The sequence below is a fragment of the Cervus elaphus genome, chromosome 15 (genome assembly GCF_910594005.1).
Source record: "Cervus elaphus chromosome 15, mCerEla1.1, whole genome shotgun sequence".
NCBI lineage: Eukaryota > Metazoa > Chordata > Mammalia > Artiodactyla > Cervidae > Cervus > Cervus elaphus.
Genome location: NC_057829.1, coordinates 4310420 through 4337855, shown reverse-complemented (window position 1 = coordinate 4337855; position 27436 = coordinate 4310420). Strand labels below are relative to the sequence as shown.

The 27436-nt window shown below is 42.0% G+C and overlaps 1 protein-coding gene across 12 annotated transcripts in view; it reads left to right on the top strand.

The window, feature by feature from the left end:
* The window catches only part of RYR2 (ryanodine receptor 2), a 794016-nt gene that overhangs the window by 494593 nt on the left and 271987 nt on the right, over positions 1-27436 (top strand). For all 12 annotated transcript variants that reach the window (XM_043925904.1, XM_043925902.1, XM_043925903.1 and 9 more), the window contains exons 30-32: positions 22510-22718; positions 23369-23721; positions 25356-25470. In XM_043925904.1, the coding sequence (XP_043781839.1) occupies positions 22510-22718; positions 23369-23721; positions 25356-25470 (677 nt within the window). The remainder of the gene's footprint in view (positions 1-22509; positions 22719-23368; positions 23722-25355; positions 25471-27436) is intronic.

Below are 27436 nucleotides of genomic sequence, written 5' to 3'. Positions count from 1 at the left end.
ATGATGCCGTTCACCCGTTCTACTTTGCCTGACGATTGGGGCCGATAGGGGATGTGGAGATGCCAGTCGATGCCCAGAGCCGTAGCCACCTGCTGGGAGATCTGTGAGATAAATGCAGGCCCATTGTCAGACTGGAGGGAGTTTGGCAACCCAAATCTGGGAATGAGATGGGTCGTCAAGACTTCTGTCACCGCCGCTGCCGTCTCTCGGGCGGTGGGGAAGGCCTCGACCCATCCTGAAAAGGTATCCACCAAGACCAGCAGATAGCGGTAGGTTCGATGTCTGGGCATGTGGGTGAAGTCTATCTGCCAATCTTGTCCGGGCATATGTCCCCTTAGCTGGTGAGTCTCCTGTGGGGGTCGGAGTCCTCCTTGAGGAGAGGTGGAAGCACAGGTTAGGCAGGAGCGGTGGACCGCATATATGGTCTGTCTGAGATGTAGGGGAGAAAAGACAGGGCTGAGAAAGGAAAAGAGAGCCCTTGGCCCGATGTGGAGGGTATTGTGGATTTGGGATATTATGGCCTTAGCCTGGCGCTCAGGAAGCACCGGTTTATTATGGAGTAGTATCCATCCCGACGGGTGCCTCTGAGCCCCTTCCTGTGCCAGCAAGGCTCTGGCTTCTTCGCTGGAATAATCTGGGTTGAGGGTGGATCTCAAAGTCAGCAAGGGCTCGGGGGCTTGTTGTAAGGTGATTTGTCGAGCCACTTGATCTGCCATATTATTACCCAGAGCGACACTGTCATGAGTATTTTGGTGTCCCTTGCAGTGTATGATAGCGACCTCTTTGGGCAGAGATAAGGCATCTAACAGTCGAATAATGTGGGGGGCATTACAGATGGGGGATCCTTTAGTGGTCAGGAAGCCCCGCTCTTTCCAGATTGCCGCGTGAGAATGGGCAATCAAGAAGGCATATTTGGAGTCTGTGTAAATATTGGCCCTTTTTCCTTTTGCTAGGTGTAAGGCTCTAGTTAGGGCTGTTAGTTCAGCCTTTTGAGAGGTCGTCCCGGGTGGCAAGGGCTGAGCCTCCAGGACTTCTCGGGTGGTTACCACAGCATAAGCCGCCCTTCGGTTTCCATCAGGATCTCGCTTTGAGCTCCCATCGACGAACAAAGTTAGCTCTGGATCTGGTAGAGGTTCGGAAAACAGGTTGTGAGGTGGTTGCATAAGGGACTCAAGGACCTCTGAGCATAAGTGGGCTGGGGGTTCTGAGGAGAGGGGGAGGGAGGGCAACGAAGAAAGCGGGTTTAATTGTGGAGAACGACTCACGGAAACTTGCGGATTGTCCAAAAATACCAGGTGAAACTGCTGGAGCCTGGATTCGCTGAGGTCAGAGAGAAATCTAGAGGCTAAAAGATCGCCAAGGCGATGAGGTGAGAAGATGGTCAGGGGCTGACCATGAATCAGCTTTTTAGCATCAGCGTACAATGTTGCTGCTGCCGCTAGTGCCCGCAGGCAGGGGAACCATCCCCTGGCTGTGGGGTCAAGTTGTTTGGATATGTAAGCAACAGGCAGCAGTTCGGGGCCAATCGGTTGCACCAGGGCTCCAAAGGCTATCCCTCCCTTTTCATCAGTGTATAGATGGTGTGGATAGTTGGGATTTGGGAGAAAGAGAGGGGGTGCAGCCAATAGGGTTGAGCGTAAAGCGTGGAAGGCCTTAGTCACTTCAGTGGGGGAAGACAGTGGTCCTGTGGGAGTCTCTTTAGCAGCGGCATATAGGGGTTTGGCCAGGGTGGCGTAGTTCGGGACCCAGTGTCGGAAGAACCCCATCAGTCCTAGGAAGGACAATATCTGGTCTCCGTTGGCCGGAGGACAGATGGACCTGAGGAGGCTACACCGATCTGCCGTCAGGGCCTTAGTGGTAGGGGTGATTTTGAGGCCTAGATAGACAACAGAAGTCTGAGTCAGTTGGGCCTTGGATTGTGAGGCTCTGTAACCCTGGGAGCCAAGGAAATTAAGAAGAGTTGCAGAATGTTGTCGGGAGGTTTTTTCTGAGGGGCTGCAAAGGAGCAGGTCGTCTACATATTGGAGGAGGGTGCTAGGGCGGAGCGAGCATCTGGCCAGGTCTCGGGACAGAGCCTGTCCGAAGTAATGGGGACTGTCTCTGAACCCCTGAGGGAGTACAGTCCATGTGAGCTGGGTGGTAAGCTGAGTGTCGGGGTCAGTCCAGGTAAAAGCAAAGAGGAATTGGCAGTCGGGGTGGAGTGGGATGGTAAAAAAGGCATCTTTGAGGTCAATGACGGTAAAATGAGAGGTTTTGGGAGGTATGGAAGAAAGGAGAGTGTAGGGGTTAGGGACAAGTGGATGGGCAGGGACCACCGCCGCGTTGATCAGGCGGAGATCCTGCACTAGCCGGTAGTCTCCTGAAGCCTTTCGAACAGGAAGGATGGGTGTGTTACAGGGGGAAGTCGTGGGGATCAAAAGACCCTGTCCTCTGAGACGGTCGATGATGGGCTTTAGTCCCCTGAGGTTATGAGTAGACAAAGGAAACTGGGGCCTGGCTGGGAAGCAGGTGGGGTCTCTTAGCCGGATGAGGACTGGAGGGTGGTGCTGAGCCACCACCGGGACTCGGGTGTCCCAGACCTCAGGATTAACAGAAGAAGTTGGGGGGTCAACAAGTAACATTAGGAAGGCCCCTGACGTGGGAGCCGATCCTGGAGTCAGGTGAAGAGTGGCCTTCAGCTTAGCGAGTATATCTCTTCCCAAGAGAGGAGTAGGGCAGGAGGGGATGACCAAAAAGGAGTGGGTAAATAGGCAGGAATCTAATTGGCAGAACAGTGGTTGGGTTTGGAGTGGACACGAGGGTTGGCCGTCAATGCCCATAACCGAAACCTGGGAAGGACGTAAAGTGCCCCCGAAAGAGGAAAGGACCGAATAGGTAGCCCCCGTATCAACTAGAAAGTTGATGGACTTACCCGCTACCTGGAGCGTTACCCTAGGCTCGGCTTGGGTTATTGGGGTCCCCGAGTCTGGGCGGCATCAGTCATCATTGAAGCTCAGCAGTTCCGAGGCCGGAGGAGGGCAGGAGGTCTCCCTGGGGCGCTCTGGTCTCCGGCTCCTAGAGGTCGGAGCCCGAGAGGCCCGGGGACAGTCACTAGCCCAGTGTCCTCGTTGTTTGCACAACGGGCACGGCTTGGAAGGAGGCCGCGGATTGGGGCACATCTTGGCCCAGTGTCCTTCTTGGCCGCACTTGAAGCAGGCCCCCGGAGGGGGGTTTTGGGGCCCCGAGCCCGCCGCCGGCCGGAGGGCTGCTACCAAGGCTTGGGTTTGCTGGTTTAGGAGGCTTGCCTGAAATTCGGCCTTTTGTTTGAGCCTTGCCTTTCGGCTGGCCTCAGCAGTTTCTTCACGGGCGTTATAAACTTTAAAGGCCATTTTTACCAGGTCTCGAATAGGGGTCTGAGGGCCATCCTCAGCCTTGGCCAGTTTTTTTCGGATGTCAGGTGTGGATTGGGAGATAAAACGATTGGCCAAGGTAGCTGCCCCCATGGGGGACTCAGGGGACAGTCTGGTGTATTGAACAAGGGCCTCAGTCAGCCGATTAAGAAACATGGCTGGGTTTTCATCGGGCCCCTGAGTCACCTCATCTAGTTTGAGGAGGTTTACCACTTTATGAGAGGACGTTTCCATCCCATCAAGGAGACACTCTATCATATAGCGTACCCGCAGCTGGCCGCCACCCCCTTCCTGGTAGTTCCAATCAGGGTCGGTGTCAGGAACTGCCTGAGCTCCCGGGGGGCGCTCGGGGGAGGGGTGGGCACTGTGCCGCTGGTCGGCCTTAGCCCTGGCTGCCGTCCAAATGGCCTGCCTCTCCTCGGGGGTGGTGGTAGATCCCAGGATGACATATATGTCCTGCCATGTTAAGGCATAGGCGCGGGTCAGACCAGTAAACTGCTTAATGTACTGAGTGGGGTTGGAGGAAAAGGATCCCAGCTTGGCCTCAATCTGTGCTAAGTCCTGGAGAGAGAAGGGGACGTGGACCTGGGCCAGGCCATCGGCTCCGGCCACTTGCCGCAGAGGGAGTAGCGGGGCTGGGGGAGGGGGCGGGGAGGCCCCTGGAGGGTTGCTATGGGAGCGAGTGTGGGAGCTAACCGGAGACGAGAAGGGAGTGACGGGGGGAAGAGGAGGATACAAGATAGGGTTAATGGCCGGAGAATCTGGGGCCGGCGGTGAAGTCTCAGGGGCGGGAACAGGAGCAAAAGAGGCCGGAGTAGGGTTAGAGGGGGAGGGGTTAGGAGGGGCCGGAGAGGAGGGGGAAGAGGTAGGAGGGGCCGGAGTGGAAGGGGAGGGAGTAGGAACCGGAGAGGAAGGGGAGGGGGCCGTGGGAGAGGCGTAGGGAGGGGGGGCCACCAGATCTTCTGGGGGAACAGAGAAAGCAGAGGACTCAGAAGCGGGAGGGGTTGGCTTAGCTCGGGAGGGTGGAGTCGGGGGGCCATGGTGAGTAGGATCTGGCTAGGAGCACACGTAGTGCACAGGGTGGGGCGAGAGCGCAAAGCCCAAAAGGCCTGAACATAGGGGACCTCAGACCATTTTCCCGTTCTCCGGCAGTAATTATCCAAATCACGGAGGACGTCAAAGTCTAGTGTCCCTGTGGCTGGCCATTGTGAGCCATTATCTAGGGAATACTGAGGCCAGGCCTGTGAGCACAGAAAAGTGAGCTGCTTGGGACGGATATCTCTCTTTAGCCCTAGAGTCCGCAGGTTAGCTAGCAGGCACTCTAAGGGGGTGGAGTATTGGGGATCGGGTTTGGAGGCTGTCGATCCCATGGCGACCACGGGGCGTGGAGGCAACCCCCGCTGTCCGAACGTCTTCGGACGAGTCGAGGGGAGCCGGAGGTCCGTGTAGTCGCGGGGAACGTCTTCCTCACGGCCGCAGGGACCCGGAAAGGCCGAAGCCGGAGGTCTACTCAGCCGCTGGGGACGTCTCCCCACCAGCTGGTGACCGGGAAGGCCGGAGCCGGAGGCCGGAGCCGGAGGTCTACTCAGCCGCTGGGGACGTCTCCCCACCGGCTGGTGACCGGGAGGGCCCAGTAAGTGCGCACTGGTTACGGAGCCCTAGGAGGTGGTCGCCAGGGAAGGCAGGCCCCAAAGCCGAAGGGACTTACCCCGTATCCTGCCGTCCGGGGGGTTGGTCAGCCGCCTGGGTCCGGGGCTACCGCGGCGGTGGAGCTCGAGGGGGGCCTCAACGGCGAGTGCCGGGGGACCCTCAACCCGAGCCCCACGTTGGGCGCCAGATGTTAGAAAACGCCGCGGGAGAAAGAAAAAGCCGCCTCTAAGGACCGGTGGTAAAGGCCTTTTTATTAAGCGTCGCTCTCGCTCTCGGGCAGAACTCCCGGGGGGCTGGTGAGTGAGGAGACAAAGGGAGTCTGCAAGGTATGAGGGGTGGGGAGGGGTTTTATAGTCCGGGCAGGGCGTCCAGGCCAGGTCTTTTCATATAAGGAAGAAAGCGCGGGCTACAGCGGTGGTCAGTGTCCGAGGGCTCTGTGTTGGTACCTGATTGGACCAGGCTGCAGGGGGCCAGCCCCTGAAAGTTTAGCCAGCCTCCGGAATTTGCCTTGTAGCACTTTCCCGGGGGCATGCCCCGACCTTTCAGTGGCCACTGTCATAACATGAGGTTCTTTGAATTTATATGAATTTAAATGAAATAAAGTTAAAAATTGAGTTCTTAATGGTACTTGCTACATTTCAAATGCTCAACAGGAGCCTATGGTTAGTGGTGGCTAATTGAACAGGAGAGATACAGAACATTTACATCATCAACAAAAATTCTATTGAATAGTGTTAATCTAGAGCATATAAGCAAAATAACCTAACACTAACACTTTTTTTTTTTTTTTCAAAATGACTGAATATATCCTATGGGGCTTCTCAGGTGACACTAGTGCAGGAGATGCAGGAGATGTTAGAGATACAGATTTGATCCCTGCGTCTGGAAGATCCCCTGGAGGAGGGCATGGCAACCTACTCCAGTATTCTTGCCTGGAGAATCCCATGGACAGAGAAGCCTGGCGGGCTACAGTCCATGTATTCAAAAAGAGTTGGATATAACTGAGTAGTTGTTACTTGAATATATTAATATATGTATATATAGTCTTGGATTTTAAGATGTACCTCAATCAGTACTTTTAACAGTCTATAAGTTTCTCACCAACCATAAAAAAACCTTAGCCAGTTCATTATTTGCATTAAGTTCTATAGTTATTCATTAACTGAGCTTTTGAGCAGGTGTGCTCAGTCATGTCAGACTCTTTGTGACCCGAAGGATTGCAGCCCACCAGGCTCCTCTGTCCATGGGATTTCCCAGGTAAGAATAATGGAACTTATTGCCATTTCCTCCTCCAGGGAATGTTCTCGGCCCAGGAATTGAACAGTTATGTCCATATTTTTCAAGCAGGTATGACCCAGGGATTTGAGCAGGTGTGACCATAGTTTTCAAACATAGATTTGTGAAAATAGTAGGAATTTTGCCTTTTTATAACTTGTTTTGAATACCTGTATCTCTGGGTAGTGGATGAAACTGATGTTGAAAGTTTGGCCTATGTCCCTGTGCCAAATTGAACCTCAGAGACAGAGTTTGGGGTGAAGTAGAAAATAGCATTATTGCTTTGCAGGCAAAGGGGGGCACAGTGGGTTCCTGCCATCAGGAGGATTTGGGGAGGAGTTTAATAGTGATTGGTTCAAGGGTGGGGTTACTGAGATCAGGGTGTGTGTGCCTAGGGCCTGCATTTCTTCAGTCTGATCTCAGGTAATCTGATGAGTATCTCTGGTTCCTTTAATCTGGAATGGAAAATGCTGGCATCCTCCATTTGCTGGGGGTTTTGGTTCTGTGAAGAGTTTAAAGATATTTTTGTGTGTATCTTTTGAGGTAGAACCTGGACTCTGTCCCAAGGCTCAACTATTGTTTCTTGGCTGTTCCTCTCTTGTCTCTGTATCCCCTCCCTTTCCTGTTTAGCAACTGTTCGAATCTGCCCTTTGGAACCTGGGGTAGTTCAAGGAGGCCACAGTCTATTTCCTACAAACAAGAAACAGAGGACAAGGAAAGGATTCTGGCTCAGGAGCCCCACAGGGTGCTCCCATTCTTCCCTTTAACCTTCCATCGCCTATCTCCCCTCCTCTAGTTTTGCTTTTGGGATGTGAGTGTCAGCATTTCACAGGAAAGGTGGGAGAGGGTGTTTTCTCTGTGTAATGTCCATACTGTCCAGTACTATGGATATAACCTGAGGTTTTGTTTCTATAATTGTTATTTTAAAATGCTTGCATATTATGCTTTTATTATTTTGAAGTTAAATTCTTGAAATGACTTTGTAAGTTTTGCATGTTTAATTTGTACCACATAGATTCATAGAATGATATTAGAATTATAAAGAGCTTTCTGATGAATTATCTTAAAATTCTGTGGTCCATTCATTGGATTATTATTGGATGTGTTAGAACATATCCTTTTGGTCTCCAAAGCAGGTGATAAGTTTTGTTTAGATATGACTGTTAACTATTAACTTTGTAAGGACGAGTCATAATTTCAAACTTTCTACCATTAAAAGGACTACAAAGCTTATCCATGCCTGTAACTTTCAAATGCTTTTTATGGAAGTGGAATTTTCCCTTTCCCTTCCAATTTGCTTTATATAGCTGCTTCTTTTTTTAAACTTGTTATTGGAGTATAGTTAATTTACAGTGTTGCATTAGCTCCTGGTGTGCAGCAAAGTGAATCATAGACCCACCCTTTTTAAAAATTCTTTTCCCATATGAGCCTTTACAGAGTGCACTCACCTCAATCCATAGCTTCTTAAAAAACTACAATGGAACTGCTGTGGGTAAAAGTATAACATGAGGCCCTGAGTTGATCTGTCTAACTTACCCATCACCATTGAGAGTGAGCCCTTGGGATGTCTACAGCTCAAAGGAGTATATTCAAAAATCCTTTAATTTAGGTCATCCAGAATGTGCTGTGGTTGCTAACGTATTAAAAAGGTTCAGAAGTGCTCTTTTTCAGATTGTTCTTATACCTAGCTTGTCTTTTTGTATCTGTGTCATGCTTGACTTGGTGTTTTTAAAGATCCCATCATTTCTTTTTGTTTCTGCAGAAATAGCTTAGTCATATGTAAAGCAATCAAAAGGACTATGTAATAAAATGGACAGAAAGTTTTCTCTGTATAAAACATATGCATATATGTACACACACACATGCATACACACACTCTTCAGATCCCTATCTGATCAGCTCAATAGACAACACGGCTAAACATATTTTGATGTCTCTGCCTTTTGTATAGTTTACATAACTGAAATTATGTCTTGACCAGTATAAACTGTTTCTAGATAACATCAAAAGGAAAATTACAAAAATCTTTGAAAGACTAATGGGATTATCCAATTAAATCCAGGTGGAGATACAGCCATCCATTTAGTTCCAGGTGAGGCTATGGTTATTTAATAAAGATGCAAATGACAAAAACCACTACAATATTGTAAAGTAATTAGCCTCCAACTAGTAAAGATAAATGAAAAAAAAACTTAAAAAAATAAAATAAAATCTAAAACACACACACACACACACACACACACACACACACAAAATAAAGATGCAATTGAGGCTTTTCTAAAAGGCTACAGATCTCTTTCCCAAAAAGGGATTGCACTGTCCCTCAGTGACCACAGACTTGACCTTAAAGCTTATATGTGATTTGAACAAAGAACAAATTGCTGAGATATACTGGCCTCCGGTAGAAGAACAAGATCTGTTAGTCTTTTAACTCCCCTCAAAGGACCAGGACTTACATGGTCAAGATCAAGAGTGTTACAGAGCTGTAGTCCTGGAGTGGAGTTTTCAGACTTTAAAAGCTATTTCATCTATGTGGCAAATCCTCTTTTAGGATTCTTCCTTCTATTTGGATTAAAAAAAAAAATCACTTCAGAGCATCTGTAGATAAAATGAATTTGAGATTAGTTGAGTCTTCATTTTTCAAAGAGTCCTCTGGCTATAATGTCAGCTAAGGAATAGTGCTGACAAGTGCAGTTGCTGTCCCTGGTAAGGTTTTCTGTGAGTTCTTCCTTGTCTCTTCTCCCCATCAGGATCAAGACTGGGGAGAGACCAGGAAAAAAGGTAGCAATATCCTTTATTGAAGACAGAACTCTAAGAGGATCTCTTAGAGTCCTGCTCCCTGGTAGACATGGCCTTGTATAACCTTCTCTTCTTGAGTGTGGGCAGAATCTGAATACGATGAGGTATAGCTTTGTGATTAGGTTAGTAATCAGTTGACTTTAAGCTAATCAAGCAGAGATGGACCATATGAGCCTGACCTAATCAGAGATTGGGTGCTTCTTGAAGTTGGAGAGATTCAAAGTCTGAGATAAAATCTTCTAGACTTGAAGGAACAAACTGCTGTGATATGAGAGGGCTCCATGGTGCAAATCTGAGAACAGCCCATGGTTGCTAACTCATAAGAAAAAGGAGATCTTGATCATACAACTAAAAAGAATTGAATTAATTTAACAACCAAGGAGTTTGGAAGAGGACTCTGAGCTTCATATGAGAACACAGTCCAGTCAGTATCTTGATTACATTCTTATGACACTGACCAGAGAACCCCAATTATGCCATACCTAGACTTGCTGACCTATAGAACTGTGCTATGCTTAATCACTCAGTCGTGTCCAGCTATGTGCGACCCTATGGACTGTAGCCTGCCAGGCTCCTCTGTCCATAGGGACTCTCCAGGCAAGAATACTGGAGTGGGTTGCCCTGCCCTCCTCTAGGGGATCTTGCCAACCAGAGATCGTGCCAGGTCTTCTGCATTGAAGGCAGACTCTTTACCATCTGAGCCACCAGGGAAGACCTATAGAACTAGGAAATAGTAAATGGACGTTATTTTAAACTGCTGTTGGTGGTAATTTGTTTCACAGCAATGGAAAACAAATTAATTGACCAATACATTTTTAGTTTCAGCTGAACCTTCTATCAAAAGGCATGCTTGGTGCCTGTCTATTCAGAAAGAACAGGAATTTATGCTTGCTCACTGCTCCACCTCAAGCATGTCCCTTCATCAGGAATCTTTAGATATATTCCCCCTATCTATATGCAGTTAACTAATCAGGAGTTATTTTTATCACAAATCGTCTTTCTCATAACATAGAAGATATTCTAACTCTTATCCACAGAGGCCTGGGAGCCAGTCAAACTATGATGCCTGCTCTATAGCAGGAACCTGAAAGGAGTTCTCCTGACTCATCCAGAGTCTGTTTCATCTCACCAAAGCCAGAGTTTGTTCCATATCAAATTTGGGACTAAAGTTTTTTTGTTTTTTGTTTTTTAAGTGATAATTTTTATATGGAACATTTCTTAATACACTTTCTCCAGAGACCAGTGGAAGTAATTCTTACCATAATGGACAAGAACAGGGCTAGTGGAGAATAAATATATTTTTATATATCTTAAAAACATTGTTCTCTTGATTCTTTACTAGCCAATATATTTATGTCTGAGCTGACGTTCTCTATAGCAATAAGAAGTAGTTATGAAGATGGAACAATAGCCCAAGTCAAGTATGGCACAAATATAAAGACAGGTAGATGTAAGAAAAAATTTAAATATAGAGTATTTATAAACTCTTGTAGTACTTTAGTATATTCTTGTGCTAAAAAGTGTCTTTTTCCTGAACTGATTTTCAAACTTTTAATATGACAAGGAAAAGAAATTGGAAATATTAAGAGCTGGAATAAGATGAACAACAATCTGTATTTGCAGATAATGTAATCATTTGCAGGGAAAACCCTAAAGCAGGGGTCCCCAACCCCCAGGCCGTGACTGGTGTCTGTCCACCACCTGGTAGGAACCAGGCCACACAGCAGGAAGTGAGTGACGGGGTGAGCAAGCAAAGCTTCATCTGTCGTTCCCCATGGTTCTCATTACTGCCTGAACCACCCTCTCTGTGAATTGTCATCCACAAAACTGTCCCTGGTGGCAAAAAGGTTGGGGACCTCTGCCCTAAAGAAGCTACAGATATTACTGGGAATAATTGGAAGATTTAGCAAGGTATCATTTCTATACTAACAGAAAACCTGCAAAACTAAATAGAAGACTCCATTTACAGTAATATTAGGAGTTTTCAGTAGTCACTAGTTATCACTCTAACAGAAAGTATACAATACTTTTATAGAGAAAATAATTTTTAAACTTTATTGAGAGATAAAATTTATTGTGAGATTGATCATATATGGTCAGCTGATCTTTGACAAGGATGCCAAAAACACAGAGTTGGAAGAGATTCACCTTTTTCATAACCGGTGTTGGGGTAATAGGATATTCATATGCAAATAATGAAATTGGACCCTTAATTCTGAACCATACAGAAAATGTTTCTGACTGTGTACAACATGAGTTTGGGCTTTGCACAAAAATCAACTCAAAATGGATTAAAGACTTCACCATAAGACTTGAAACTTTAACACCAAGAGGAAAACATAAAAGGAGAAGCTTTTTGATAGTGGCCTTGGCAATGATTTTTTCAACAACAAGAACAGTCAACAAAAGGAAAAATGAAGAAGTGGAATTAAACTAAAAACTTTTTGTACAACAAAGAAAACTATCAACACAATGAAAAAGTAATCTATGGAATGGGAGAAAATATTTACAAGTCACATATATGATAAAGGATAATCCAAAATAAAGAATTCCTGCAGCTCATTAGTAAAACCCAAAACCAACAAAAAGCAAATAACCCATTTTAAGTATAAGCAAAGAAACTGAATAAATAGGAAGAGGTACTGTATGTTACTAATCACCAGGGAAGTGCAAATCAAAACCACAATGAGATATTACCTCACATCTGCAAGAATATGTTAAAAAAGAACCTAAAGATAACAAATGTTGGTGAGAGTATGGGAAAAAGGGGTCCCTGGTACACTATTCATGGGAATGAAAATTGGTGCAGCCACTGTGGAAAACAGTATAGAGGTTCCTCAAAAAATTTAAAATATATTACCATGTGATCTAGCAATCCCACTTTGGGATATAGTCCTGAAGGAATAGAAATTAGGATCTCGAAGAGATCTCTGCATTCCCATGTTCAGTGCAGGATTACTCACAATAGCCACATTATGAAAAAAAATATAAATGCCTGTGGATAGATGAATGAGTACAGAATATGTCGGTAGTATTTTGCTATAGCAATTTAGGAAACGAATACATGACCCCCCTCTATACTTTACATCCCTAGTACCATTCTTAATTTACACTTAATGTGCAAGAGCTTCATGTTACCAGTAGCTTGAAGAGCTAATCACATCCTTAATTTAAAGCAAGGAAGAGAATTATTTAACATCTTGCCTGATGGTGAAATAATAGTTATTTTGTCTAGAGATTACCTGCACTGTACAAAGTAGGCTATGAGCATGTATCTCGTGTAAGTGTCTCATCACACTGGAGCTTTTTCAAGCTTGTCAGCTCTTCTGTTAATCACCTCTGGGCCCTCAGGTTTTACACCTGTAATAATTATAATCAAATCCAGAAAGGGCACTTTTGATTCTGTATCTAACACTTGAAAGGACAGTGAACAAAACAATTCCTGGTTCTGAGACTGCATGGAATTCCTTTCCTCGGGAGAAAACCGAAAGAATATTTTTAATAATTAAGATAGCTGCATAGCTTTAGGCAGAAAGGACCGCTAAAGGAAAAGGGAGGAATAGCTTTCCATTATTGATTTTATTATGCTGCCTTAAAAAAAGAAAAAAAAGAGTATAGAAATTTAGCAGTCTATCTTACAATATTATTTTACCCTCGTTTGAAGTACAAACTATTTGGTGCATATGTATGACTCATCCAGTGTAGCTATCAACATGGTGTAAATTAAGGTTGGGTCTGTACTGTCCCAAATACCTACTGCCTTTCTGATTCCATCATAACATCTGTCCTTTCTGTAGCTAGTGCCACCCTGTACAACCTGTTCTTGATACAGAACTGGGACCCAGGTTCGCAGCAGACCTGGGAAAGGAACATTTTTGGGAATCTCCCCGCTTAAAAATACGGCTTTCCTTGTAGCTCACTGCTAAAGAATCCACCTGCAGTGCAAGAGACCCTGGTTCGATTCTTGGGTAGCAAAGATCCCCTGGAGAAGGGATAGGCTACCCACTCCAGTATTCTTGGGCTTCCCTGCTGGCTCAGCTGGTAAAGAATCTGCCTGCAGTGTGGCAGACCTGGGTTCATTCCCTGAGTTGGGAAGATCCCTTGAAGAAGGGAATGGCTACCCACTCTAGTATTCTGGCCTGGAGAATTCCATGGACTATATACCCATGGGGCCACAAAGAGTGGGACACAACTGAGCAAGTTTCACTTTCACTTTCCCCTAAAAAGAAGTGCTTGTTGAAAGAAGGAAGAAGTTAGGATTATGAGTCCCTGCAGTGGGTCAATCCAAACAGCTAAGGAAATAGATTGGGACACTAGATATTTTGAGTGTAGATAAAGACATTTAGTTATAAAGTGGTTGACAAACTCTAGAGAATATGAAGATGTTGGAAACCAGCATAAACAGTCTCATAATTTTGTCTAGAATCAGAAAGGGAAGCTATCCTAGAAGCTCTCTGGATTTTTCCAAGAATAACTCTTGAAATATTGTACATTCATGAATACTTTAAGAACTGAGGAGATTCTGGGACTTCCCTGGTGGTCCCGTGGTTAAGGCTGCGCTTCCAACACAGGGACCATGAGTTCAATCCTTGGTCAGGGAAGACCCCATATGGGGTCAAAAAAGAAAATTTTTTAAATGTAAGATTTTTAATCTTTACAGTTTATTTTTAGATTATTATTTAATATGTATTTTGAGCTTGTGTGTATGTAATATAAACAGCATGTCATTTGGGGAAATTCATTGTGAAATGATTGATTAATTCAGTGAAAATCAAACTGTTCAACCTAAGCTGACCAGTTAATTGACAGTTAAATTTTATATATTGATAAATAGAGGAAGTTTCTACCTTACAGAGCATTTTGAGAATGAATAAACTTGGTGGATGGTTAATAAAATAATTTGTATACATACTAACCTCTGTGCAAATTGGCAGTTTTGCATATTGTGAATATAACTTGGAGGTACTAGAAGGAGTTATATGGATGTACAACACCAGGAGCTTACTATTTGTAAATGCAGTAGAGCCAAACAGCAAGATTTAGGGTTTAAATTATACAGAAAAGGTCAAGGAATCAGGATAAAGGATGTCAGACCTTGTGTGTATTAAACATTCTTTTTTTCTGGATTTGAACTGATGGAGAGAATGGGATAGTTTTATTTATTTTTTTAAGTTCATTCCAATTTTTCTGTAAGATGGTACCAAAAAAAAAAAACAAAAACAAAAAACCCTGAACGTTTTTTAATATAATTTTATTATTTACCTATTTTTGGCTATGTGGGTCTTTGTTCCTGTGTGGGCTTCTCTCCAGTTGCGGCAGGCAGGGGCTACGCTTCAGCTGCAGCGTGCGGGCTTCTCATTGTGGTGGCTTCTTTGGCTGCAGGGCACAGGCTTAGGGTGCCCAGGCCTCAGGAGTTAGGGCATGTGGGCTCAGTAGTTGTGGCGCCCAGGCTCTAGGGCACAGGCTCAATCGTTGTAGTACGTAGACTAAGTTTTTCTTCGCCATGTGGGGTCTCCCCAGATCAGGGATCAAACCAGTGTCTCTTGCATTGGCAGGTGGATTTGTTACCACTGAGCCACCAGGGAAGCCCTGTGATGGCTTTGAAATGGCATTCAAGCTCAAAAATAAAAATCCTACTGAATCAAGAGCCAGGAAGAAGGTATGGAAATGTCCCTTTTGTGCCCGCATTGGTGTTACAATGTCCTGCGCTAAAGATGCATTTGCATCATGGGAAATTTCCTAATACCTCACGTGGCATGATTTCTTAATTCATTTTCAAAGCCAAAATGGAATAGAAGCAACAAATATCATGTCTGAGGTCCTGGCTTCTAGATCCAGTTCTGAAAAATAATACTTGCTATGTGGTCTTGGACGTATAGCCCTCTGTTTTCATTTCCTTAAAAAAAAAAAAAAACTAATTGGAAATGGTCTTTTCATACCTCTTTCAAAGTTCTAAAGATCTCAGAAATCTAAGGTGAATAATTTTTGATTTACATTCCCTATCAGCATTCTTGATTCAAATTTAACTAACTTTAGGACCTTAGACAGAATAAGTTAACATCTTAGTCGTTTCCTCACTGTGAAAACTGGGGTTAATATTTAATAATAGATGGAAAGGTGCTACATATAATCAGGCACATAGTAGACCACCAGTAAATGTTGCCCTTCCTTCTGATCAAATAATTCAGATTTACACATTAGTATAATATTATCCATTTTTATCTGCTTTTGTCCATTTAGTTTAGGTTATGAATGTGGATTTCTACCTGCATTTTAGAAATTCCAAAATCTGAAGTTGTGTGTTCTTAGGAAAAGCTGGTAGGCTTGTGATCTACTTTATATTCTTTTTATTCTGGCTCCCACCACAGATTTTACACCCCCATCTCGCCCCCACACCCTTGTGACTGCCAGTTTCTTTGCTGGACTTGCATGCTCCCAACACACCCCTCTGCTCAGGAGTGAGGTGGCTCATCGAGGGAGAAAGTTAAAATTTGCTGAAGCCATCTGTCTTTTGTTGGAGGAAGCAATTTAGCCATAAGTTGTAGCTACTGTTTTAACAGATTTACACATAGTTAGGGCGGGTCTGGCACAGGCCCAAGTAACCAACTGGACTCATGTGTGCTAATTTAAGACCCACCGCCAGGAAGAAAACTTCCTTTAGATACATCAGACTTTGTTATTTGTAGGATGTCAGTTAAGGTAACTGGAATAGAAGATGGAGAACACAGAGGACAGGAAGGTAGGACTGATATTTTACCTATTCTGAGGGAGCTGTGTGTGTGAATTTGTGGAAATCTGTTTCATTGGGTTGGAATATTTTTGAGTTCAGCTCACACCTCACATTAATAAAGAATTGAACTTCAACCGTCATTTTTTACTGTGAACAATTATTAAGAGTGAGGTCATTTATCAACTTGTGTAATTTATGGTGAGACATCAGTCTTGATAACTTTTATGACTTCCTGACGTTATATTATGTATATTGATAACTCTTTACTTAGTATCTGCCTTCTCTACATAAAGGTAAGCTTTGGTAAGGCAGGGGCTCCTTTTTGTTCTGTTCACAACTGGATCTCCAGTGTCTAGAACAGTGGTTGGCACGTAGTCAGTATACATTAGATATTTGCCAAATGGAGGGACTGGATACAGTGTTTGAATGCTGAAAACTTAGAGCAGGTGTTGGTAGACTAAGGCCTGAGGGCCACATCCACCCTGCCACCAGTTTTTGTGAGTAAGCTTTTGTTGAAACACACCCATGCCCCTTTGTTCACAGATTATTTGTAGTTGAACTGCAACTCAGGCTTGAGTAATTTTGACAGACTATATGATCCGTGAAACCTAAAATCTCTACTCTTTGGGAATTTACAAGCCTGGCTGAAAGTGTGGACTCTGAGATCTGGCACACCAGGGGTTCTTTTCTGACCACTTAGCTGTGATTTAAACTGAGATTGGAGTTCAGTCACTGGGCAAAGATAATAATGATTCTTGTCCCAGTGAGTGATTGTTAATGGTCACTGAGAGCGTTAGATAAACACTCGGAATTTAGCTGCTATTAGGGAGCCCTGTGCGGTAAGCATTTCTTTGCAGGACACTGACCAAATGGAAGTGACCGAAGCCTGGCAGCTGAAAAGTGCTTTTTCTCCCCTCTGTTTGCTCCGATACTATTGTCGTCTAGTCGTTCCTGCTGTAAGATGCTCATTTTAGAAACATAGTCTGTAGAAATAGCCATTGTTTTATTATCATGCCGTGCTGTGCGGTGGCTAAGTCATGTCTGACTCTTTGTGACCCATGGACTGTGGCCGCCAGTCTCCTTCCTCCGCGGCATTTCCCAGGCAGGAATACTGGGGTGGGTTGTATTTCCTTCTCCAGGGGATCTGACCTCTGAAGAGGTCAGAATACAATTTAATTTTTATTAGGTTCTACTTCATTTAAATTAAAAAGAGAAAGAAATAGCATAATTTCTACATATGGATGTACTTTCACAAATATATTCCCCTAAAGGAGGCCAAAATGCTAAAGCAAAAAAGAAAAAAAAAAACCTACTGCTATAAGCTGATGAACAATTATATTCATTTATCTTTCATAAGATAAATACATTTTAAACATTTGTATAAAGGATTATAATAAAAATGGTTAAAAATTATGTTTCCACTACCCAGAGAGAAATTTGATTTTTAATGTGTTTTCTCCCATTTAAAAGTTTGAGGTATAAAAATAATTTTCTTTTGCAACCTTAAGGCATAAAAACATTTTAAGCGTAACTTTTGATATTTTTACTAATTTTGTATTTTAAGAAATGTCAGCCTTTTCGAGAAGTGCAAAAATAGTGTCTTGAACACCTGTATATGCTTCACCTGGAATAACCCGATTTAAGTGTTGCCAGGGTAGTTTTATCTGCCTCTACAATTTTATTTTTGTGAGTCCTAAGCATGATTTTTAGTGACTGTACCTATTTAATCTTGTGTGTGTATCATAATTAGCCATTCTCTTATTATGGCTATTTAGTTTCTTTTACCTTTTTTTCCCCCCACTTAAAATTAGTTTAGTGAACATACATGTCAAGTACTATGGGATCTTGTTTTTAAAACCATAACCGTATTGCATAGATGTTACAGAAGCAAAGATTAAAGCTTGGAGAGTTTAAGTAACTTGCCAAGAAGCAGTGGAGCTGAAATTTGAATCCAGGTCTATTGGATTCCAAACTCTGTTTTTAGTCATTTCCTAGTACTGCCTGTCTGCCCCCTACTAGATGGTAGGTCTTTTGCAAAATCTTCTGACTTCATCCCTCTGCTCTGCCTGGCCCCTTGTCACTCCTGCTTTTTCAATGGGTCAGTAGGCTATTTTGGTTTCACTTCTTCACTTATCTCCCCGTCATATTATTAGACTGTGAGAACCTTTCAGCTGGGTCTGCGTTAGTCACTTAACATTTCTGGTTTCTGGCACACAGCTGCTCAAAAAACTTGGATAAAGAAATAAATAGTTGAAAGTGTCTTTTTAAAAAAAATTACTGGAGTATAGTTGATTTACACATTGTGATAGTTTCAGGTATACCGCAAAATGATTCAGTTATACATGTATTCATTCTTTTCAGAGTCTTCTTCCATATAGATTATTATAGAATATTGGGTAGAGTTAGTAATGCATATTACTAAATCACTCTTCATCGCTCTTGCACTAATATAATTTTGTTAGCAGGATTTCTCCTACTGAGCTCAGTGCATACTCACTAGCATTGAGAACTTGAACTTCAGTAAATTGAAGAACATGGTTTTGAACCATCTTATATCCCTATCATTCTTCCACATTTCTGTATCCCATTTTCTTAAATGAATATTTTTACACACACTATCACTTCTTTTCATAATAAAATATGTATTCATTTAAAAGTTGTGAAATTGAGAAACATAAAAAGAGAAAAAAGTATTAAAACTTCCAAAATTCTGAAACTTTTTTGATTAAAAAAAACTTCTGGTGTTTTTTCATCTTTAAAAGTAAGCCATGTGTTACATCTCTCTTTATTGAAATAATATTTACTGTGACTATATCCTAAATATTAATGAACCTTTGTAAACAGATTTTCAAAAATTAAGTAGTATACTATCTTAAGGAAAAGAAAAAACATACTTATTGTCCAAACCAATATTCTAGGATTCTAAATATAGTCATAGTGAACAGTCTAGGACATAAATCTTTGGACACAGCAATAAGTACTTGATTTTTTAGATGAAAACATCAGACATACAAATGTTTACATATATATCAGACATACAGAAAACTTCAGATATTAATATAATGAACACCCACTATCTATACAGATATTTTTATGTATTCATTAACTTCACTTTTAGGGTAGTAACTCCATCTACACATAAAGTGATTAGAAAGAAACAAATGTTTAGCATCAGAGGAGCTATTTCTATCTTGATATCCCCTAGTTTATGTCAAATGGATGTTAGGCTTGCCAGTTTGTGCCCATGTAGTTTAAACTCTTTCAGATCTATTGTATTTATTCAATTCTTTTTTTTTTTTTTTAATTCCTCTGGGGATGCTTATTTCCTTGACTACATCATCAAGAAATGGCACAGCTACAGACACAGCTGTGGCTTTTTTAGTTTTAACTAGAAACTCATCATTCACACTTCCTTGAACCCAGCTGGATGTGGTTGGTAGCTTCCTGGTTGGTAGCACTGTGATAACAACTGTTTATTTAAGTATATACTGGTGATACACACTGGGTGAAATCCTTATGAATTATCTGATGTTATTCCTATTGTCTTGTGCTGTTTGGAGAGTTATACATTGCTTTTGTGCTTGCTCAGTCATGTCCAGCTCTTTGTGACCCCTTGGACTGTAGCCCGCCAGGCTCCTCTGACCATGGGATTCTCCAGGCAAGAATACTGGTGTGGGTTGCCATTTCCTCCTCCAGGGGATCTTCCTGACCCAGGAATCAAACTTGCATCTCCTGCACTGGCAGGAAGATTCTTTACTACTAAGCAACCTGGGAAGCCCAATATAATGCTTTCACTGCCACTGATTTCAACAAGGAAAGGAGTGGAAATCATCATGGTAGAAATTTCGTTTTTTATTCTTCAGATCCTCTGCTTCTTTGATCTACAAGTTAGATGCTCTTGTTTGTAGTCTGCATCCCAATACTGACCTTGTTTATTGTGCTGGCTATTTGAAATTTCATGTAAAGTATAACAGAAAGAAATTCAGTTCAGCTCAGTTGCTCAGTCATGTCTGACTCTTTGTGACCCCATGAACTGCAGCACGCCAGGCCTCCCTGTCCATCACCAACTTCCGGAGTTTACTCAAACTCATGTCCAGTGAATTGGTGATGCCATACAACCATCTCATCCTCTGTCATCCCCTTCTCCTCCCGCCTTCAATCTTTCCCAGCATCAGGGTGTTTTCAAACGAGTCAGTTCCTCCCAACAGGTAGCCAAAGCATTGGAGTTTCAGCTTCAACATCAGTCCTCCCAATGAACACCCAGGAATGATCTCCTTTAGGATGGACTAGTTGGATCCTTGCAGTCCAAGGGGCTCTCACGAGTCTTCTCCAACACCACAGTTCAAAAGCATCAATTCTTCGGCACTCAGCTTTCTTTATAGTCCAACTCTCACATCCATACATGACTACTGGGAAAACCATAGTCTTGACTAGATGGACCTTTGTTGGCAAAGTAATGTCTCTGCTTTCTAATATGCTGTCTAGGTTGGTCATAACTTTTCTCCCAAGGAGTAAATGTCTTTTAATTTCATGGCTGCAGTCACCATCTGCAGTGATTTTGGAGCCCAAAAAAATAAAGTCAGCCACAGTTTCCACTGTTTCCCCATCTATTTGCCATGAAGTGATGGGACCAGATGCCATGATCTTAGTTTTCTGAATGTTGAGCTTTAAGCCAACTTTTTCACTCTCCTCTTTCACTTTCATCAAGAGGCTCTTTAGTTCTTCTTTGCTTTCTGTGATAAGGGTGGTGTCATCTGCATATCTGAGGTTTTTTTTTTTTTTATTAGTTGGAGGCTAATTACTTCACAACATTTCAGTGGGTTTTGTCATACATTGATATGAATCAGCCATAGATTTACACTTATTCCCCATCCCGATCCCCCCTCCCACCTCCCTCTTCACCCGACTCCTCTGGGTCTTCCCAGTGCACCAGGCCCGAGCACTTGTCTCATGCATCCCACCTGGGCTGGTGATCTGTTTCACCATAGATAGTATACATGCTGTTCTTTTGAAACATCCCACCCTCACATTCTCCCACAGAGTTCAAAAGTCTGTTCTGTATTTCTGTGTCTCTTTTTCTGTTTTGCATATAGGGTTATCATTACCATCTTTCTAAATTCCATATATATGTGTTAGTATGCTGTAATGTTCTTTATCTTTCTGGCTTACTTCACTCTGTATAATGGGCTCCAGTTTCATCCATCTCATTAGGACTGATTCAAATGAATTCTTTTTGACAGCTGAGTAATATTCCATGGTGTATATGTACCACAGCTTCCTTATCCATTCATCTGCTGATGGGCATCTAGGTTGCTTCCATGTCCTGGCTATTATAAACAGTGCTGCAATGAACATTGGGGTGCACGTTTTTAAAAGTACATAAATGCTGCATCTTGTGAAATACATCATCTCATCCCCTTACCAGGCAGCTAATTCCAAAGAATTTTAAAAATTAACATAATTAATGTGGTTTCCCTTCTTTATTTAATAGTGGAAAGATTAACCCTGCCACACATTAAAATGTTTGTTTCTTCATTTCTCACTGCTGTTGATTTTGATTTATTTTCTTGTTAACTTTTAACTTACTTTTTGATTTCATTCATGATTTCATTTCTTATTTATGTTAATTGTGCATTACCCTTCTTTAGCTATACTGACAGTGATACTGAAGGAAATGGGACAGATGAAGGAGTTTCAGTAGGATTTTAGCAACTACTTCAAAATTTTTATTTATATGTGTATTTTCGATGCTTATATCTAGGAAACTCTAGGAAAAAAGCAGACAAAATTATCTTCAAAGATCAAAAGCAGCTATCAGTGAATGAAAACCTTTAAAAATGTTGTCTCCAACCTTTTTTTTTTTTCCCTTTGCATTACATGTAAAAAAATCCATAACTTAGTTGTGTTTTGTGTTTACACATTTCAGGCTCTGTAGCAGCACAATTTGGCACTTCTTTCTCATTTTCCCTGTGCAAAAGAGTCACCTGCACCTTGGAACTAGGAGACTGTGGGGTGGGGACTGTGCTCACTATGATTCCTGGAGGACTTGGGGGTGCTTAGCCATTATTTCATTTTACAGAAGTTGTTTAAGGTGAAAGAAGGCACTTACCTAGAGCCACATTTACTGAATTACAATGCCAAGGGCAAATACTGGTCTTCTGATCCTCACATTTAAGACCCTATATGCAAGACAGCAAAGGAGACACAGACGTAAAGAACAGACTTTTGAATTCAGTGGAAGAGGGCAAGGGTGGGATGATCTGAGAGGATAGCATTGAAACATGTATATTACCATATGTGAAATAGATCACCTGTCCAGGTTCGATGCATGAGACAAGTGCTCAGGGCTGGTGCACTGGGATGACCCTGAGGGATGGGATGGGGAGGGAGGTGGGAGGGGCGTTCAGGATGGGGAACACATGTACACCCATGGGTGATTCGTGTGAATATATGACAAAACCCACCACAATACTGTAAAGTAATTAGCCTCCAATTAAAAGAAAAAAAAATAGTGTCCGTGGTTTCTTTACTCCGCTGTTGTTTTTGCCTTGGGGTGACAGCTCTCACAAAGGTCAGAGTTCTGGAGTGATACTTTTGGTAATTCCATACTAAAAGGATTTTATGTGAATGATCCTAAAATGTTTGATATGTATTTTTTCTTCCTAGGATTCATACCTGTGTGTAGCCTTGGAGTGGCTCAAGTGGGCAGGATGAACTTTGGAAAGGATGTCAGCACCTTGAAATATTTCACCATCTGTGGCTTACAAGAGGGCTATGAGCCATTTGCCGTTAACACAAATAGGGATATTACCATGTGGCTGAGCAAGAGGCTTCCTCAATTTCTCCAAGTTCCATCAAACCATGAACATATTGAGGTTTGCTTTTTCTTTAAAACTTGGACCATTGGCCAAAACCAGGAGTGGAAGTTCCTACTTAGACAATTACTGTCATTTACTTAAAATGATGCTTCTAATGTGTTCCATTATAGGGGAATCTAAGGATAGAATTCCCTCTGATTTTAGGTACTGTGTGAGAGGCTGATTAGACTGATTAACTATGGTTGACCCTGGAACAACTTGGTGGTTAATTTGCATATAATTTATAGTTGGCCCTCTGCTTCTGCGGATTCAACCAACAATGGATTATGTAGTGCCGATGGTATTGTTTCCCCTTGAAAATATCCACATCTTAGTGGATCCAAGCAGTTCAAACCTTCCTTGTTCAAGGGTCAACTGTATGTAATTCTTTTTTAATATATATATATATATATATATTGGCAATGGCAGGCTCAATCTGAGTATATACAATTGTAACGTGAATTTCCCAGATTGTCTTCTGAGTTAGACGCAGAACTGTGAGCATATGCTTATACAACCATCCCTATGTTTAATGATCTCATTTATAAAATCATGCCACGAGTGGGCCATGTCTGGGGTTTTAAAGGTGTGATGCATGTTTAAAGGGGTTTTGGAATCAGGAAGTCAACAGTCCTGAGCATCTGAATGATTGTCTCTTCATTTGCTAGGTGACCAGAATAGATGGCACCATCGACAGTTCCCCATGTTTAAAGGTCACTCAGAAGTCCTTTGGTTCTCAGAGCAGCAGCACGGATATCATGTTTTATCGTCTGAGCATGCCCATCGAGTGTGCAGAGGTCTTCTCCAAGCCTGCAGCTGGAGGGATCCCTGGCACCGGCCTCTTTGGGCCCAAGAATGATCTGGAGGATTATGATGTGGATTCAGACTTTGAGGTTCTCATGAAGACAGCTCACGGCCATCTGGTGCCAGATCGAGGAGACAAAGACAAAGAAGCTGCAAAACCAGAGTTTAATAACCACAAAGATTATGCTCAGGAAAAACCCTCTCGTCTGAAACAGAGGTCATTGATATATGCAAAATGATTTTTAAATTTTTTGTAATTTTAATTTTGTAAATGATTTTAAATGTGTAGTTATTATGTGGGGTCACAGGAGAGGGCAGTAGAGGGTAAGGCATATCCAAAGTCAATTTGTTCTACCTCTTCTTCCTTCTTTATGTGCCAAGGATTCCACAGAGGAATAAAGCAGCCTGCTTGCCCTATGATTTGTTAGCACTAACAACCTATCTCAAGAGTTACTTTTCCTATGGTTTTTTTTATTGTGACAGAACTAAAATTTGCCATCATAACCCTTTTTAAAGTGTACAGTTCAGTAATGCTAAGTGTATTCGCATTGTTGTGAAACAGATCTCTGGAACATTTTTAGTTTGCAAAACTGAAACTCTACACCCATGTAACAGCGTTCCCTTCCAACCTGTGCTAGCCCCTGCTCATCTCCACTTTTTGTTTCTATGAATTTGACTGCTTTAGATACCTCATATAAACGAAGTCACACAGTTTTTGTCTTTCTGTGACTGACTTATGTAGCATATTGTCCTCAAGGGTCATGTGTGTTGCAGCATATGTCAGAATTCACTTCCTTTTTAAGGCTGAACAATATTCCAGTGTGTGTATATGCACCACATTTTGTTTATCCATTCATCCACTGATGGCCATTTAGAGTGATTCCACCTCTTGGCTATTGTGATTCATGCTGTTATGAACATGGATGTGCAAATAGCTTTTCACGACCCTACTTTCAGTTCCTTTGGATATATAGTCAAAAGTGGGATGCCTGGTGGTGCTGTATTTAAATTCTTAAGGAAAAAAATTATTGTACTCCGTGGTAGTTGTACCATTTTACAATTCCGTCACCACTGCACAAGGGTCTCAATTTCTCCATATCCTTGTCAACCATTGTTATTTTCTGGTTTCTTTGCTAGTAGCCATCCTAAACAGTGTGAAGTGATGTCTCACTGTGGATTTCATTTCCATGTCCCTGATGATTAGTGATATTGAACATTTTTTTATATTCTTATTGGTTATTTGTATATCATGTTTAGAGAAATGTCTATTCGACTTCTTGGCCATTTTTTTTTTCTTTGATTGGGTGATTTACTTTTTTGTTACTGATTTGTAGGAGTTCTTTATATATTCTAGATATTAAGCTATCTTCAGATATATGATTGTAAGTACTTTCTCCCAAGAGTTAGTTTTTAAGATGTTTCCATTTACAACATTGGTTGAAGTATTCTGTCTTTATATTCTAAATAACATTTTTAGTATTTTATTTTAAATAGTAGTTTTTAATGGAGAAGAAGGCAAATTGTTTTTGCATCCTTTCTTACAATAAATGCAAATTTCTCTACCTTAGCACTATCGCCAGTGCTCTGGGTCATATAGTTATTTATTGTAAGAGTCTGCCTTGTGCATTGATGGGTGGTTAGCAGTATCCCTGGCCTCCACCACTAGATGCCGGTGGCACACTCCACCAGTTGTTACAACCAAAAATATCTCCAGATATTGTCAGATGCCCTCTTGGGGGTTAATCATACTGTTTGACAGCCAGTCAAACAGTCAACTTAATTATACGTTCATGTTTGAGATAGACAGAACATTTTAAAGTTGCTTATTCCTAATCCTCTAATATATTTCAGGTTTTTGCTTCGAAGAACAAAGCCAGATTATAGCACCAGCCATTCTGCAAGACTCACTGAAGACGTCCTTGCAGATGAGAGGGATGACTACGATTACTTGATGCAAACGTCCACGGTATGAGGTTGCTGCTTTCGTCATTTATTTCTGTTTGCCAATGCTCATGGTCTGCGTTTCAGATAGTTAGCTTTGATTCAGGTCAAACTCTGGTCTCCTGCATTGTAGGCTGATTTCTGCCATTTGAGCCACCACGGTAGCCCACTGTGGTGCAAGTGTATTTTTAAGATAATTACTCACTTATGTCTCAGGGACCAGGAAGTTGCAAGGCATGTATTTTCTGAGGTGGCTGTTGTCGCTATTGTTCTGTCACTAAGTCCGGTGACCGCATGGACTGCAGCACAGCAGGTTGCCCCGTCCTTCACTACCTCCCTGAGTTTGCTCAGACTCGTGGCCATTGAGTTGGGGATACTTTCTAACCATCTCATCCACCCTCTTTTCCTTTTCCTTGCAATTTCTCCCAGCCTCATGGTCTTTTCCACTGAGGCGGCTCTTCACATCAGGTGGCCAGAGTATTGGAGCTTCAGCTTCACCACCAGTCCTTCCAATGAGTATTCAGAGTTGATTACCTTTATGATTGACTGGTTTGATCTCCTTGCAGTCCATGCGACTCTCAGAGCCTTCTCCAACACCACAATTCGAAGGCATCAGTTCTTTGATGCTCTGCCAAAGTTCAATCATAATTGAACTTATGGTCCAGCTCTCACATCTGTACATGACTACTGGAAAAACCATAACTTTGACTATACGGAACTCTGTTGGCAAAGTGATGTCTCTGCTTTTTAATATGCTGTCTAAGTTGGTCAAAGCTTTCTTTTCAAGGAGCAAGCATCTTTTAATTTCATGGCTTCAGTGCCCGTCCACAGTGACTTTGGAGCCCAAGAAAATACAATCTGCCACCATTTCCACCTTTTCCCTTTCTATTTGCCTGAAATGATGGGACTGGATGCCCTATATTACGCAAGCTACTTTAAGAAAAATAGCACCCACAACCCACTACAATATTGTAAAGTAATTAGCCTCCAACTAATAAAAATAAATGAAAAAAAAAAAAGAAAAATAGCACCTAATGGCACCCTCAGTCCTGATTTTGCGATCCTCTTCCTTGGTAACATTTTAATTTGCCACCTAAGTTTTCCAATCACCTTGTGTAGTTTCCTTCATCTCAGTGATGTGTCTACAAGACCATTTATCATACTTTGTTAGACGTCAAGTTGTGCTGTCTGCCGTTTAAAAATTTTAAAACACTCCTCATAAAACTCCAAACGGAAAAAAAATACGGGAGCTGTGTCCCTTGTAAAGTTCCCCGTGTTTGAACTTGACTTTCACATATTAGATCTGAACTATTTCAAAGTGATTTTAAGGAGTGATTTTAAGGATCTTATGTTAGTGATAGCAACATATCACTAAAGCAAAGCATATTTAGGGTATAAAACAATATGAAACAGGTTTAAAACAGGTATGAAAACTCTAGAATAGATTAGTGTTCTTGAATAAGCTTGAAGAATTCAAAGCTTACCTGCCTAATGGACTGATGATTTTATTACGTAAACATAATATATATGTATACATACACACACACATGCATATATATATATATATATATATATATATATACACACACACACACACACACACACACATATACATCACCATACATTCATACTTGAAAGTATATTTAATAAAAAGGTTCAGATCATCTTTGCTCATGATAGTCTTTTCTCTTTTTCCCATTACTTCTGAAATAATTTGGGATCTCTGTTTCAAGACTTTTCTTATTTTGCCACATCAGTCCTTTGTGCCTATATTGTTTTAATTAGGCCAAGTGGTTTTTTTTTCTGCTTTTAAGCTTTGAGTTTTGTTGCTGTTTTTATAACTTAATTGAATATACTATTATTTTATTTTTTGTTGAAGTATAGTTAATTTACAATGTTCTATTAATTTCAGATGTACAGCAAAGTGATTCAGTTATACATATATATATATATTATATTTTTCAGATTCTTTTCCATTCTAGGTTATTGTA